We start from the raw sequence: 17295 nt of genomic DNA, 5'->3' as shown, positions 1-17295 counted from the left end.
GAAGAGTTGACTAAATGCTTTTTGCAAAATGCTTTTTCTCCTTCTAATCAAGAGCATTCAGACCGTCGACTGCGGAACAATCTCAATTTGTTTTGGCGGAGGAAATGACGCGCGGAAGATAAGCAAGTGTGAAACAAGTCGTGTGGATGCAGTCAGACGGCTGTCACTGACCTCCTGCAGGGTCTAATACAATTGGTTAACATGTTTTGGATTGTGGTGCACACATGCTAGACCTAAGAAGATCAGTATCATGTTGACTGGCGTGACATTGTGCTTTGGTCAGGCCACTGTCATCAAAGCTCCAATATATCTTGACACACTGCCAACCTCACTGTGAGACCAACAAGTCATGCTGTTGTGCATTCATTTCAAGAGTCTCATAAATCACTTCCTTTTAACCGTCTATCTTTGAGTCCCTGAACTCAGGAAGCCTTTGAGATCCCTAAGGCTCAGGGGTCACCCTGGGCCCTTTATTCCTCTCATCCGGGACCCCTAGGCACCAGGGGTCCCCTACTGAACTACAAATCCCAGGGGATGTTAAGAGAAGGTTTTCCTGACTGACGCCTAAGATATTTAGTTCAGTTCAGTTCAGTTCAGTTTATTTCCATGACTCACAACATGATACAAGCATGTATGTAAAACGTTATTTTTTGCAAACACGTGACCAATAAAACTTTGAAGTTGAACTGTCAAGTTGTAAACCTGAACCGAGTTCTTGGGGATTATATGATCCTTTACAGTGTGTACACAATGGAATAGTATTGTCGCTGTTAATCCTCCAACCAAATAATTTGAACAGTAGCACACAACGGTTTGGAAGAGTTGACTAAATGCTTTTTGCAAAATGCTTTTTCTCCTTCTAATCAAGAGCATTCAGACCGTCGACTGCGGAACAATCTCAATTTGTTTTGGCGGAGGAAATGACGCGCGGAAGATAAGCAAGTGTGAAACAAGTCGTGTGGATGCAGTCAGACGGCTGTCACTGACCTCCTGCAGGGTCTAACACAAGCCGCTCTGGTCAGTATAGTAGCCTGGGTCCGAACCTTAACCCTCTACTCATCACACAGGGCAGCGGGCAGGGATTCCGTTCTCTTCATGATCAACGGCTTGAACACAATTGTGGTGAATCTTGAATAGGCACCATGTAACTAAGGCAACTTGTTTGTTTAACTGGAGGCGCACGCCATGTGAAGGAAGCACGACAGACAAAGAGAACAGAAAGCCGAGTCATAAATAGCAGAATGGCGGAAGTTAGAGTTTCATATCTCTCAACTAGGCTCAACACAAACACATCCATACAATCGCGCACACCCACGCACGCACACACTCACACAAACACACACATACACACTTGCATGCACACACACATACACACACACACACACACGCATGCACACACACAGACACAGACACACACGCGGGACTACACTCACTTGGGTATTTAAGACAGTACAACACAGACCCAATTCATTCATGTGAGCTACAATGCCCTTTACCCAAACAAAACAACAACAGAAGGTACTTTCCCAGTGTCCCAGAATCCCCTGGACTGCGACCATTGTAGGACGCGTGTGTTTGTCTGGGATACTGACAGAGAAGCACACTCCTCCTTCATCTCGCTGCGGGCCTGTGACTAGGCCTCATTGTGCCCTGACGGGCCGTCAGAGAGAAGGAAACCCATCTCAGCCCCGGGCGTGTCATCATCACAGGAACCATCATTTACAGTTGCGCTTTAGTTTATATTATTCACTTTATTCACGTGCACAGTGGCACAATGACAGCTTGCAATCAACCTCACCCTGTATGTTTATATATATATTATATGTATTTGGTCTCTTGGTTTTCCTACAACATGATGACCCCCATCTTAAGAATGAGCCAATGGACAGCGTCTGGCTGAGCTTACATCATAGAGGAGGCATGTGCAGATCTTTCATATGAAATGGACGAGGGACTTTTTTAGGGTGCTTGACTCCCAGCGGTTAAGATCTGGGCTCAGACCGTCCACAGTTTACCCGAAGGCATCCCTAACCAAGATGATACAATGACCGGCTCCTTATTGATATCTAAATGCACTCACCTTTGACGAAAACGTCTGCTAAGCAGCAGTAACACCTAGATAGATAACCCCACTAAACCCCATCGCAGATGTGGTGGTGTTGCCTTGCACAGCATGGAGCCTGCTGGAAACCACTTCCTCTCGCACAACGTGCCCTATACAGCACTCTTTCCTTACTCGTTGTTTGTTGTACACAATAGAAGCGTGGCGAACAGTGCAGTGAATGTGTGTTGACTGATGTTGAACATGTGCTTGGTATTCTCATCGCATGCTAGAATAGGCAGTAAGGAGGAGTTTAGCTTGTTTTCAGTTCTGGTTCTGGGTGAGAATAGAAGAAGTGGCTCTCAGGTGGGAGCCTCGTGCACAACGGGGTGTTCATGTTAACGATTTTAATGATCATAGATGGATACAGAGATGCAACATCGGCCACTGGATTGCCCGTCAACGTAGCCGCAATATTGGAGACACCAGGACTGGCCTGTGAACCGACGCAAGCAAACACAGAGCAGCGGCTCAAATGGATGAAAAGCACTATAACCATTATATTTCTTGACCGATTTCATGAGTCATTCTGATTCAAGGGTTTATGATCTAAATGCAGGAATCAAAATAGAAAAAAATATTTTCTATTACATTACATAAAAAATATCATTATGTCATCATAACCTTCCAGGCAGGGGCATAGCCAGGATATTATTGATGTGAGGGGGGGGTTCAGTTTTAGACTGCACTTCAAAATAATACTGCATATATTTCAGCGTTTCCGTTCAGGATTTCTATTTTTATTTTTTTTCAGTCTCAGGGGGGGGGCCAGCGCGGTGGCCAACCTCTGACCAACGGTGGCCGTGGCCCCCCCTGGCCCCCATGTGGCTACGCCCCTGCATCCAGGGTGTAATGACCACGAGCCAAGAGATAGTGAAACAATGTTATATGCTCCAGTAGAAGCAAAAGTTTTTAGATAAACATAGGGCCATCGGGCTCGCCGGGCATTTTCCCGCCGGCCAGCCCTAATTCTGTGATGTTCAGCTTATGTAGTCTTGTGAACATGTCACCCTCTCCTCACCCCACCCTGTCCTCCCCTGCCCCTCATCTCCACCTCTCTGTCTGTCGCTCTTCCTCTTGCGCACGCTGATACCTCCCACTTCATCACTCCGGCTTTCACTTCCTGTGTGCAGGCAGCTTCACAAATTCACATGCTTTCTCAAGCAGTGAGGTCTCCATGTGTGTGTTGGTAATACTTGTTCCATCAACATCCATACATGTAAATGTGTGTGTGTGTGTGCGTGTGTGTTCCAATGCTTTTTGAACCTTAGAATTTAAAATCTCTTCTAATTGGAAGAGAGGAATTCTTGGGATTAAAAAATTAAAGTAATAAAGTCGAGATCTGTCTTCTTGAGTCTGTCATAAGATTGACCCTTAAGAGGCATTACATTTATTTGCACAGGCTTGGAAGTAGGTATTCAACTGATTCCTTATTAATACCTTCTCCGCCATACCAATTCCCTGGGACAGAGACCCTCACAGAGTCCCCAGGGAAATGTCTTGCATTAATTCATAAACCAGTTATGCAGTTAGAGTTGCATCTGTGTGCAGCCACCAGACTGAGCCTAGCTCATTGTAACCTCACAGTCCATCTATCATACGACACAATCCCTCCTTCAAACGCAATTAGATCGGGCATGGATTTTTTGATAGGACCGATATTTTTTTTGCAACTTTCAACAGATGAATAAAGAAAATACATTGTGCTCAAATGACAATAACCCTCATATTCTATCATCTTCATCTATAATATAGTATGTATGCATGTGTGTGGGTGTATGTGTATATATATATATATATATATATAGTATATATTTATGTTTCTATGTGTATATGTATGTGGGTACATGTATCTGAATATATATGTATAGGTGTGTCCTTCCATCTAATAGTTAATGTTTATGTAATTCCTTATTTGATTTTATCTTTTTTTATCTTGCTTCTGAAAACCTGAATTTCCTTCGGTATAAATAAAGTATTTATCATGAGCATCATCACCAGCAAATACATATATGTCTATTTTTATATTCACGCTATGTGCTCAAATAGTTGAAACAATTAAAGTGCTAGACTGCTGTCGATAAAACAAGAAGTTGGCGCTGGGAGCTGTGCAGCAACACAACACACAAAGACGTTGTTTCCCCACGCTGCAGGCCAGCTTCCTCTGCTGCCGAGCGCTGTAAAAATAACCGAGAGGAACTGATCTGCGCTCGGCCTTGTCGTGCTTCCTGTTCAAGGGACCTGTGTTCTCAGAGTGTGGTGTAACATGAAAACATTCATGTATTAGAGTTTTACAGTATGGAGTATAATCTGGGATCGATTGCCTGCCTTGCTAGGAGTGACTTAGCAATTCTCTTGGGGGCCAACTTGAACGTTTAGGCAATGTACCTCTCCGTGTGGAGCATGTCCAAATATGTTTATTACACAAAGGAAAGCTCAACATACTGTTGCAATGATGGCTCTATACCCCTGCTTGGCAGGTTGTAGACGTCACCATGCTGAGCTCTTTCTGACTTGACAGTGAAACGAGACGAACATCTGCTTTGAGACGCCGCTGCAGCCGTGACGCTCACTGGTGTTATGCCCGTCACGAGAGGCAGGATAGTCTAGCGTCGGCTGGGGGCGGGGGACTCAAGCATTCATCTTCTAGGTTCAATCCGACCCTTAATCGTAATGGAAGCGGAGAAAGGATGTGCTAAATGATCTAGTTTAGTGTCAATTCTGTTGGGGAAGAGCAAGCATCTTATGAAACAAATGCCGACTGGTTGGGTCGTAGTACTGCATCTGGTTAAAAGTTGAATGTACTTATTCCAGGATTAAGTGAATGTGAGGGGGTCCCCCTTTGACTTAACACCAGTTCTAGCACAGTACCATCTCCCCAGAACTCTGAGGATTGGCTCATCAGGTTTCTCCTGCATTTATCCCACTATGCAGACAACGTTGTGAGGTATGAAACACTGTGGCCCTATTCCAAATAACAACCAAAGGGAAGTTGCTAGTCATCTCTATCCTGGCCCAAGCTTCTCCTGACCATATTGTCCGAAATAACAAAGCAAATGATTTTTACATTTTATTTTTCAAATCACATAACATTCTGCATCCACAAGTAGACATTTCACAAAGGATTAAATGCATTACAAATGGAAGCAGCCTCAGGAAGACAAAAAGGAGGCCATGATGACATTAGTTCCTGATAGCAAGTGGAATCATTTCGCCCATTTGAGAAAAAAGGCGAGCGAAGTCCAAGTTGTGCTGCAGGTGGTCGTTGGTGCAGACTGTACAGCGCGTTCACGGACAGCGCCCTCATGACGTCGCCTTCTCCTGGTCAATGGCTGCAGAGAGACAAGGGTTCAAAACAAATGACGGGGGATCCAGCAAAACCGCTACAAACATTCCCCCGGAACTAAGAGCAGAACTTACTTTCTTTGGTGGGCAGCGGATTCTTCTCTTCCGTCTCAGTCTTTTTCAACTTGGTCTTGTCAAAGCTGGTCACCTCTGCCAAGTCTGGTTTGTCTGACATATTTGCGGGTTCTCTAGGGATGAATAAAAACTTTACATTAACTCACTTATTGCCCCCCTCCCTCCCTAATCAAAGCAAACTAAACGCATTCGTAGTTTCTACAGTGCTCATTAACTGAGTTAATTACGGGAATTAATGAATGCAAAAAGGTTGGAACGTGCACGTGGATTTCCTGTTTAATTGGGAGGGTAAATGTTGATTTCCGCGTACCCTCAAGTCACCAACGCCCTGGTCGCAAAGTCAAGACGGAATTAACCAAACTGATCCAAATAACAGCTATGAGGCTGATAATCGTTGCATGAATACATTTATGTAGTATTTTAGACAATACGACAACACTTGCTAGATTGAGAAATAAGTCCATGTCGTCGATCACAAACGCCTGCATCAACAAAAAGCAACGCCTTCGTTTCAGCGGTAGTAAGTAAACTATTGAGTGCAACATGCATCACTAGAATTATTTCAGACTAAAATGCAAACAGTAGGCTTACCGTAGGTGCTCTAGGCTGTGCGTCTGTCCTTTCCTTGGTTGAAGGGTGCAGTGTTGGATGGGAGGCGTTCCAGTGTCTAAGTACTCGACGATATGCAAATCGTAACTTGACGTCACGCTCAGAGTTCACTACCCTTTTCCAGAGCCGTAGAGAGAGAAGACTTGCGACACTCTGATCTCGCCGGCAGGGTGGTCACGTGGTTCATGTAAGTCTGTATAGTTCCAAAACTTGATTTTGCTTGCAATTCCTATTCACTTACCCGTGGTCAGAGAGCGATTGAGAAAGCAGAGTAGCAACAGTCCATTTAGCATTTAGTTTCCAGTCAACTTCTTCTGATGAGGCAGGAGCTGACCACACAACCATGATACTTTTAAGACTTGAAGCAATACACAAAGTATCACTTATACTGTTAAGCTCCAGCCGATTTTTTAGGTTTCTGCTCGAAAATGATGTACCCAAAATGAAAAGAGTATATCTCTGCATATACAAGGTCTATTTGGATAATTGTGGTGTCATTATCAATGGAACACTTGTGAAATGTGTTCAGATTTGTAAGTATCTGTATTTATGTCACTGGCTCAGAGTAAATGAAATCACACTTCTTCTATGAATATGTCTTTGAAATGATGCTGATGAAGCTAAAACTCGAAATCAAATAATAGCACAAGGTGTGAATATTATCCCTGCAAAGTTTGATCATCATAAAGTTAAGCAGAGAAAAATTACAGAGGTTTTAGTAATGACTATTTAGGTGCACTCTCTAATTGGTCATTTTGGCACATCTCGGCACCATCTTTGCCATTTGAAGTTTTTGATGTACTGAACTATATATTTCACTTTTATGTCATTATCTGTGAACATCACATACATTTAACAGTTTTTGATTTTTCTTTGATTTTTCTCAGTAGGCCTACTCGTCAGAATTCGTGCTTAAAGAGGCCACTACCGGAGTTAGCGCTCCTGGCTACATCCTGTTACGCAGGCTAATAATTCGGCCGGGGATTGGTCGATTTAGATGATTGACACCTCGTTTTAACCGTAAGAGCCAATCGATTTTAGGGGCAGTATCGAAATGTGTGCCAGACACATGATTGGCTAACAGTAAGGAAGCAAATACAACTAGCGCGAAACCAACGTCGATGCATGCGTCATGAAAGGATGCCATCTACTAAAAATAAGTGAGGTTCAAATTAAAACTGGTTGTAAACAAATGCAGACATGTTGGACGTACTGAAACCGGAGTTTATTGCCCTCAAGTTCAACTTTTTATCAAGAAATCGCAAAGGTAAGACAGAATTTATGTTAGTCGCTGTAAATAAGTGGTTGTATACCTTTGTATTCTTTGGCTGCTGGTTCACTGAGTTTAGGGCCTTGACAGTGGTACTGCCGAACTCGTCATGGTCTTAGCTTTCATTTGAGATGATATTTGTTTGTGTACAACGAAGTATCGGTGCGGTAAATGTGGAGAGTGGGTTGACTTTCTGACGCTATTCAGATTTTGATATTTGATTTTAATATGCTTGGCGTTTGAGTTGTGTTTGGTGTGCATACAATTGAATATATGTGCTTGTAGCGGAGTTTCTCATGTTTAATTTGATATGCAGTATGACTATTTCTACACAATAAGGGAAGTGTTGTATGCCTTTTGCTGCGAGAGTATTCGAGGGTCCCCAAATATGGGGATCCTCGAGCTTAAGAACAAATGAATGTTGGATGAATGAAATAGTATTTTTTTTTATTAAACAATGGGTGAGACAACACGAATGTGGGTGTGTGTATCCAACTTGAAAAACAAGAACAAAGTGAAGGAACAGAGATGAATATTGTGTAAGTGTTAACAATAGAGCAATACGGTGAGGAAAGACAATTAGAAAAGCAATACAAGTAAAATGGACCACTGTTTATAAAACCCTCCAGCAAATGCAGATTCCACTGCCTAACATCTGCACGCTGCAAAGGAGGATGCACCAGCTTGACCCAGTGTTTGAGATGCTGAGTGTTTAGAAAACAATCCTCTCCACATCAGGCTGAGTTTTGTAGAACCAAAAACAAGTGGGAACAAGGACTAAAAACAACGAAGCAAACATATAGTAAGTGAACAAGAACAGCAAAGTAGAGCCAGGGGCTATCAATAAATAAAACAATGTTATTCATGTGTGGAACAAGAACAAAAAATGTATAAACAGGTGTGCGTGTATATCTAACTTGTAAAACAAGAACAAAGTGAAGGAACAGGGAGGAATATTATAAGTTATTAATAAACAAAGAAAATACTCTACATACATCAGGCTGAGGTTAAGGATAGTAAAGTGCATCAGGTCGAAAGGAAGGGCACCACCACCACCACCACCACCGCCACCAGCAGTCGCCACCACCAACACCACCACCACCAGCCACCAGCAGTCGCCACCACCAACACCACCACCACCACCACCACCAGCCACCAGCAGTCGCCACCACCAACAGCCGCGCCAGCACAAGCCGCCACCACCAGCAGCAGAAGTCGACACCACCATCCTTCGCCACCACCACCACCACCACCAGCCACCAGCAGTCGCCACCACCAACAACACCACCACCACCACCCACCAGCAGTCGCCACCACAAACAGCCGCGCCAGCACAAGCCGCCACCACTAGCAGCAGAAGTCGACACCACCATCCTTCGCCACCACCAGCCAGCTCAAGCAGCCATCGCCTCAAGCAGCAGCGCCCCTGCAGCAGCAGTGTTTGCCGGCACCAGCCAGCTCAAGCCACCAGCAGCAGCAGCCAACACCATCAGTAGCATCCACCATCAGCTGCATACACCATCAGCAGCAGCAACCGCCACCACCAGCACCAACAGCCACCACCTGCAGGAGAGTGAAAATAATCAGGAGACCTTGAATAGCCTGTAGGTCAATGAGTTTCCCCACACATGGCCAAACAGTAGGGGAAGGGGTGGACAGAAGCTTACATTATGAAGAAAAAATAAAATGACACTGCTGTCTGTAATAACATTTGAAAGCTTGTCATTATGGCTTATATTTTTTGTGTGTAATAATTCCTATTCGGATATGTTATCCAACAGCCTTTTCAAGGGTATAATTCAACAAAAGCAACCTTATTTCTACTAGCAATAGCATCAGACACTAGGGCTGTCACTTTTTATTCGAAGTTCGAATATTCGTTCGAAGGTGGGGTGAAAAGTTAGAATTCGAAGTGTAATTCTCCATTCGAACTGTGTGTGCTGCCGTCTCATAAGAACTTCAGACCATTTTAAGTAGTCTGCTTTCGATCCAGCAGAGGGCGCGCTAACATTTTATCAGTTTGACCTGTTGCCGACCCTCTTGGCCTGGCTATCTGTATCGAATGTTGAATCAACATTCGATACAGATAGGCCAAGAGGTGTTTGAAACAAAACGTAACTGAACCGAGATACGGCTATTAAAAAACTGCTATTAAAAATGGAGAATTGCGAGGAGTACAATGCTGAGCGGACCATAACGACACCATCAGGGGGGGTCGAATGTATTCGAATGTATTCGAATTAATTATGGACATTCGAAATTCGTTCGAATTTCATTTTTGGAAAAAGTGACAGCCCTATCAGACACACAGTACTCCAACACCGTAGCTAACACCGTCAGGTTCAGCAGATCAAACCCGTCGTTAGTCAACCTTTTTGATCCTAGTAATCCTACATCAGTAACTAACCAAATAAAGGTTGTCAGAGATTCACTGCTTAACTTCTGGTGCAGTGATACCTTCACAGCTGGCGAAATCAAGCTGACTAAATAGCAGGCAATGAATGAAAATCGGTCGTCTACGAAAATAAAATATATAATTACGCTGTGCACATACAAATAAAGATCAGTATATGGTGGATTTAATGATTCGTTTCCGTGAGCCAGTTCGTGTGATTCAGTTCGCCAAGAGGAGTCGTTCGCGAATCCTTCGTTCGTACTTCCACTCAGTCGAGTTTCCGGTAGCACTAACTCCACTGAGTCTGACTGACTCAGCTGAGAACCGTGCAATGGCGTGCATTCCTGGTGGTGGTTAGTGAGGTCCCCCCTTCACTGTAGGCGTCTTTGAGTTTTATTAATTATTATTATTCTTCATGTTTAACCTCTGTTTTTCTTTTATTCCTAGTCTGTTTTACATAGTTTTGAATGATGACTATATGCTCTGTAAGGTGTCCTTGGGTGTCTTGAAAGGGGCCTCTAAATGAAATGTATTATTATTATTCCATGATGCGATTTACCGCTACCGGAAACCAGGCTTAACGAACAAACGATTCGCGAACTCGTTCGTTCGTTCAGTCGAGTTTCCGGTGAATCGAATGGTGAACGAGACGAACGAGAGAAACGAACCGGTTCGGTTCGTTCGTCCTAAAGACTCGTTCACTCGAACCGGTTCGTGAACGAACGAGCCAACACTAATATGCATCATAAAAGGCCCTCTGATATAATATAGAGAGTTGACAATTTAAAGGAGGTAGCAATTTAATCAATTTACCCCCGGAAATACCTTCACCGATGGCGAAGTCGAGCTAACAAACTAGCAGGCAATCTGTCATCTACAAAGATGAATATATACATAATTACGCTGTTCATATACAAATAAATATCAGTATATGCATCATAAAGGGCCTCGGATACAATATAGACAGTTGACAATTCAAAAGAGGTAGCTATTTAATGCACTTACCTCAGAAGTTACTCAACGGCCAGCAATGGAAATGAATGATCTCCTACGCCGTAAATGGATGTTTTGGAACTATGCAAGGCTCCATATCCCGGAAGTAGGCGGCAAAAAACGCTACAACGGAGTCCAATGGAAGGGTCGCCACTCTGTTATATCTATCACTCTGCCCTTTTCGAAATGACAACGGTTCAGCCCAACCTCCATTTAAAAAAGAATGGCCCCTTTATTATAGAACTTTTAAAAAATCTATAAAAAACAAAGCTTAATAACACTATGACCTAAAAGTGGTTAATTATTTACACAGATTATTAAAGCATTCAACCCATAAATAAGATCAGGTCCACATCATCACTCATTCACAAAGATAACTAATAATAAATGTAAGTACCTTAAGATGAAAGTAATGGAAAAATAGTAAAAATGTAATGTATTTGGTTGTCAGTAAGTGCCAGGTTGGTTAGCGTTGTTGTTAGTCCCTTTGGACCGTGTGTTCAATTGTTGTAGGAAAGGTCATGAACCTTCGTCAAAACTGCAAAACCCTCATCTGAAATATTCACTGGCTTGAAGCACTTATAGCTAAAATAGCAGTTTTGGTGCAAGAATAGATGTGTCACATTTCTTATACCAGAAAAGCTGTTCTGATTGAGCCGAATCGTTGTCAGACTGGGAGGAAGATTTCCGGGAATATAAGTCAGACGATTGTTGCTTAAATCCAGTGATAGGAACTTTGTCAAATTTTTGAAAGCATCCTTATTGATGTCGACATTCTTCAGCCCGTACTTTTTTGCCTGGTAAAGATTAAGTTCAGCAAGATCTTTCAGATGAGAAAACGCATTCCCTGGTATTTGCTGAAGATCGTTATTTTTTTTAAATAACCACAGTGGCATTGCTTGTTATCCCTTCAGGTACTTTTGGAAGTTTATTTTCCCCACAGTCGAACACAAGTCTTGACCTTTCATAGTATAAAACTTTAACGTAACATGGAAACTGCCGTGACATCCAATTGGGTTGGAACATTGCAGTACGTCTCCTTTAGGGCTGTCACTTATACCGTGAAATACCGTGAGCTACTTCGAGCCCCGGGCTTAGGCCCGTGGCTCTCTGCGGGTCTGCCTATGATTCTCTGCCCTCCTCTGGCTCCGGGCGCTGAAAAAAGGACCAAGTAGGCGTGGCCTATGTGAAGTAGGCGTGGCCTATGTGAAGAATTAGCTGCGTCTTCCGCGTCTGTCTTAAAGATGCTGCCTTCTGTGGCTGGGGTAGATATTACAGCTTGTATGTTTGATCCTGCTCCCTTGTGGCTGTGTGGGGGTAATGCAGCTTGTGTGTTCGATCCTGCTTCCTAGTGGCTATGTGGGGGCAGCTTATGTGCTTAAAATACCTAACACATCCAGGTACTGCGCCTGCTGCGTCTTCAGGTCGCTGAATGTCTCTTCCATAATGGTCAGGGCCTTGGTGCACACACGATCCTTGGGGCCGATCTTCATAGGCACCAAGGCATTCCGGCTGCTCCGGCGGGTGTACTCCGGGAGCTGGACTGCTGCCGAAGCTGGCAGGTCCGGCGCGGGGTGCTCGGCAACATTCCGGCAGTTCAGCTCCCGGAGTGCAATCCCTCTCTCCTCCATGTTGTGGTTCATGGACTTCAGAAAGTCAAAGCCAAAGTTCCTTTTCCCCAATTCTTCTCAACGATGGTCGAGATATCCCCCACTACAAGTCTTTACTTGTTGTGGAAGTACAAGTGACGTCAGACGCAGTCTATATGATTCATAATATCATCCGAGGCGCACATAGCTCTTGGCCGTGATATTAGAAATAATATTATATAAATACCCATAATATTATTATTATATTATATTATATAGATATAGAGCTCCAGGAGTCCGCCACCGGCAACAATCCCTTCTCCTCCATGCTGTGGTTCAGTCTGACAGCTCATTGGTCAATGGGCAGCAGCTCATTTGCATTAAAGCTACAGACAACAGAAACAGCGCATTCTGAAGGGACTGAAACAGAGGGGAATAGCGGTAGGCAAGATTTATTTTCCTAAAAGCTATTTCCAGCAAACAGCTTCAAAAACATGTTTGCTGGAACTCGAATACTATGTTTACTTGCTGGGAAAACACCATAATATGTCTCCTTTAAGAGATGAGTCCTGTGAGAGCAATATTCTTTTAAACAGTAAAATATGCATTTTTAATAGTTAACAAAGCCACTTTATTTGTCTGTGGCATATACAGTCATAATCATAAAGCTGGTAGTGTCTGATTTTAACTGGGGTATGTATAAGTTAACTTGAAGTCTAGCTTGAAGCATACAGAATAATCATTCTAAAGCCACAGACGAGAAAACATTGGGGTAACAGATGGGGTCTCTGTAAGTGGCCCTTTACAAGAGGCGTTGGTGGTTCATTGGAATGCAGGCAAAGGGAGGGCCTGGAGATCTCAATAATGATCCACATTTGGCTCCATTGTAACAATATTTACCTTACTTATACTTGAACTTATTATCTAAGTGAACTGAGAAATAGACTGATGTCATTGACTACGGAGGGATGTCTGTCTGATTGTTCGCCAGTCAACCCAGGACCCTCTAAGATGCTGTGAATAATACAATGACAGGGCCAAGTGCATGCCCTTCCCACCCATGTTTCTTTCTCTCCCAATATTCCAACAATTTGGCTGAGAAGCCTCCAATTTTATGGCGTAGAGTGGGTTGGTATTCAGAGATGCATTACCAGGTCTTCTTCAGAGGAATATAGCTTCACTTGAAACTGATGCACACAACCAGGAACATTGTAAACAGTAAAGGAACCTGCCAATTACATGCTTTGATAGATAACACATGCTTAAGTATTGGCTAGCTAAAATCCGCAACATCCGCATCATGAAAAATAATTACAGCATAATGACAATATATCAAGTGGTCTTCACCAAAGGTAACATCATAACTTTATTAACAAAGAAAGAAAGATTCTGTGGTACTTTCTTATCTTAAATGTATAATGAGGGGGCTGACAAAAAAGGGAAAGTACTCAGTGATAATGTGCAAACTATTCATCAAATCTACAGAAAAGTCAACAATATCACATGTTTAAACATTGTTTGCCATGATTTGTCTGAAGTGCTCTCAATATTTTTTGTAATTGATTGATATTTAACCGTCAACATGGAAAGCCACAAAAGGTCATTGATAAAATAATCATCTAGCATTGGTGTCGGGAACTATAGGCCATGTTAAACTTATATTCTTTACAGAGGTCTTTATATAATTATTTAAATGGTATTGAGGGTTGACCACCCTTTCCGAAATGACAACGGTTCAGCCTCAGGCCAACCTTAATTAAAAAATATAGAGGCCCGATATTATGGAGATTTTGAAACCACAAGACAACAGCAATACAAAACAAAGCCTGATAACACTATGAAATAACAGCCCCTTCCAAGGCTGTTAAAAGTGGTTCATTATTAACACTCATTATCATAGCATACAACCCATGAAGAAGATCAGTTTAAAAGCATCACTCAACAAAGATAACTGCAAAAATAGCCTACAGCAACGACAAGTAAATTTAAGTAACTTAACATAAAAGTAATTCAGAAAAAGAGGAAAACGTCCAAGCTACAGCTTCAGTCTCTCTCCCGGCTGCAGGTGAAGTATTTAGAGTAACTGCTGGTGTACATTGTCTGGTTGTCCACCCTGACTACATTCCTGAGGTTCTGCCAAAACCAGGGCTCAGCGGCCGCAGTCCTGGGCCACTCCACAACACTCTCCCCGCACAGCCTCCTCCTCAGACGCAGGAAGTGAGAGTGCTGCAGCACCGGCTCCAACATCAGCACCACGATCACGTCCAGGTTCTCATCCAGCAGCCGCTGGTGGGCCAGGTACATGGCCAAGCGGAACACCCCCGTCTTGGCGTACGCCTTGGTCAGCACAAACAGGGTCTTGCGGCTGTGGCGAATGCTTTGGGTGAGGTTGTCGATCAACGGGATGCCAAGAGGCCAGTCCCGCTCCTCCAGACACAAGGGCAACGCCGTCTCCCCCTCCACCTCCAGCTTCACTCTCAGCGTCTCCAGCACCCACTCCGAGACCCAGGGGTCTTTGGTGTCATATGTCACGAAGACGTTGTACCCGTTGTCTGGCGAGGGCGAAGAACGATAGCCCTTCCATTTGGCCTTCAGGTAATGCAGGACGTAGGAGGCGTCCCAGTAGAAGATGTGTGCCACCGTTGCCATTGACGTGGTGACAACAATGAAGGTAGTCGTGAGAATGGAGATTAGTAGTGCCAGAGGGTCATTGACACACTGGTCAATATCAAAATAAATCATCACCTGAGGGTGGCCGTAGGATACGAAGCAGTAGACATCCGTGGTCAAGCTTGGGATTTTGACATTGTTGTTTTCAATCCACAGAATAAAATCCAGTGCATCACATGAGCATTGAAATGGGTTCCTATGTATAGACAACGTTTGAAGGTCTTTGTTTGGTTTTGTTAAGAAGTTAGTCTCGTTGATAACAGTCAGCTCGTTGTGGTTCAGGGAGAGGGTTTTAAGCCTTTTGGCGTCCTCTATAAATCCATTTGAGAGTTGTGCAATTTTATTATGAGACAGATTCAGGGTTATTAAAGTACGGGTGGTAACGCTTCTTACATAAGTCATAGCATTGTGACTTAGATCGAGGGTCTGGAGGTTGTTGAAATGTTGTAGTTTAGTCCAATTAAAATCTGAGAGTTTGTTGTTATTTATGAACAGGGCTGTGAGCTGCCATGGTAACAAAACATAAACCTTATCAGGAATTTCAGCAATGTTGTTGGAAGAAATGTCAAGTATTTTCAAATTAGTGAGATTAGTAAACAGATTGAAATACGATGCATCTTTCCAAAGAGTCCCAAGCTCATTGTTTCCAAATCTAAGCTCATTTAATGACTCACTCTGTAACATTTTGGTAGTTAAAGCATGAATCAAATTATTGCTCATATTCAATATCTCAAGAACAGGCAGATTTTTAAGAAAATCTAAATTATGTGTGACCCCATAGGCTTCAAAGTAGTGGTTATTGAAACTGATGTCCAATACCTTGAGCTTCCGTAATTCTTGGAATGCATTGCTAAAGGCCAAGTCAATCTTATTAAATGACAGATCCAGATATGTCAGATTTGGCAACAACTCAAATTCTGTCCCATTTAATGCAGATGAAAAGCCATTTCTTGAAAGGTTAAGGCATGAGATATTATCATAGCCTTCAAATTGCTCCGGAGTAATGAAGAAAAGATTATTTGAGCTAAAACTAAGGACACGACCTGCCTTGATACACTCTGGATTAGCCAAAGTGCTACCAAAATTCAACGAGTTGGCCATCAGTTGTGGTGACGATATCAGGTTGGCTTCAACATTTCCCCCCTGGCCAGGTGGGTTAGGCGTACTTACTGAAACTGGATACAGTCTGTTCTCTGATAGATATATTCTTTGCAACTGTGGGAGATCTTTGAATATGGTGGAATTACAGTGAACAATAAAGTTAGTCCCTAGATTTAGCAGAGTAAGGTGTTTGAGCGCAAAAAGAGGTTTCAAAGTATCAAATTCTATTTCTCTAAAAACTAAACCTACCAAGTGCAATACTTGAAGCGACCTAAGCTTTGAGAAAGTGTTTGACAGCTGAACGGTCTTTGGGTACATTTTTAGTCTAAAATTGAATGACAGATCTAAATGTTTTAATTTTGAAAGACCATTAAAACATTTCAGTTCTCCCTGAATTGCATTTTCTAAAAGATTGAATGAGAGCAAGAGTTTTCTCAAATTTTTGAGATTTTCAAACCAAAAATCATTAATTTCTGTCAGGGAGTTGCCTGCTAAGTGTAATGTCTTTAGTTGGTTAAGGTTAGTAAACGCCTTAGGGTGGATTCCAAGAGAAATATTGGGGCAAGGTACACAGGGATATGCAGCATTTTCGCATCTTTGGCAGTTTCCATGTATGCTCAGTAAGTTTAAGTGATGGAGCTCTTTAAAGTCCTCTTCAGAAATGTAATGTATTTGGTTGTCACTAAGTAATAGGTTTGTTAGCGTTTTTGGTAGTCCCTTTGGAACGTGTCTTAAATTGTTAAAGGAAATGTCCAGAACCTCGAGCTTCGTTAAAACTGCAAAAGTGTTATCTGAAATGTTCACTGGTTTGGAGCAATTATTGCCAAAATAGCAGTTTCTTTGCAGGAATAGATTTTTCACGTTTGGTATACCAGCAAAGCTGTCCTTGTGTAGTACCAGGAATCTATTATTGCATAGCCAAATCATCGTCAGACTTGGAGGAAGATCTCCGGGGATATGAGTCAGACGATTGTTGCTCAAATCCAATGATAGCAGCTTTGTTAGATTTTTGAAAGCATACTCTTTGATGTCGGCATTCTGCAGGCCACGCATTTTCGCTTTGTAAAGATTAAGTTCAATGAGATTTTCCAGATGAGAAAACGCATTCCCTGGTATTTGCTGAAGATCGTTTTTTGATAAATTAACT

At 42.8% G+C, this 17295-nt stretch overlaps 1 protein-coding gene across 1 annotated transcript; it reads right to left on the bottom strand.

The window, feature by feature from the left end:
* Window positions 1-5158: 5158 nt before the first annotated feature.
* Window positions 5159-6207, bottom strand: tmsb4x (thymosin beta 4 X-linked). The gene is made up of 3 exons (XM_056579654.1): window positions 6113-6207; window positions 5522-5632; window positions 5159-5433 (listed from the first exon to the last, which is right to left on the bottom strand). The coding sequence occupies exons 2-3, from the start codon at window positions 5619-5621 to the stop codon at window positions 5405-5407; spliced, it is 129 nt and encodes a 42-aa protein (XP_056435629.1). The 5' UTR covers window positions 5622-5632; window positions 6113-6207; the 3' UTR covers window positions 5159-5404.
* Window positions 6208-17295: the final 11088 nt, after the last annotated feature.

Source organism: Gadus chalcogrammus, chromosome 20, assembly GCF_026213295.1.
Source record: "Gadus chalcogrammus isolate NIFS_2021 chromosome 20, NIFS_Gcha_1.0, whole genome shotgun sequence".
Taxonomy (NCBI): Eukaryota; Metazoa; Chordata; class Actinopteri; order Gadiformes; family Gadidae; genus Gadus; species Gadus chalcogrammus.
The sequence above is the reverse complement of the archived record's forward strand: the minus strand, read 5'-3'. Positions and strand labels throughout refer to the sequence as shown.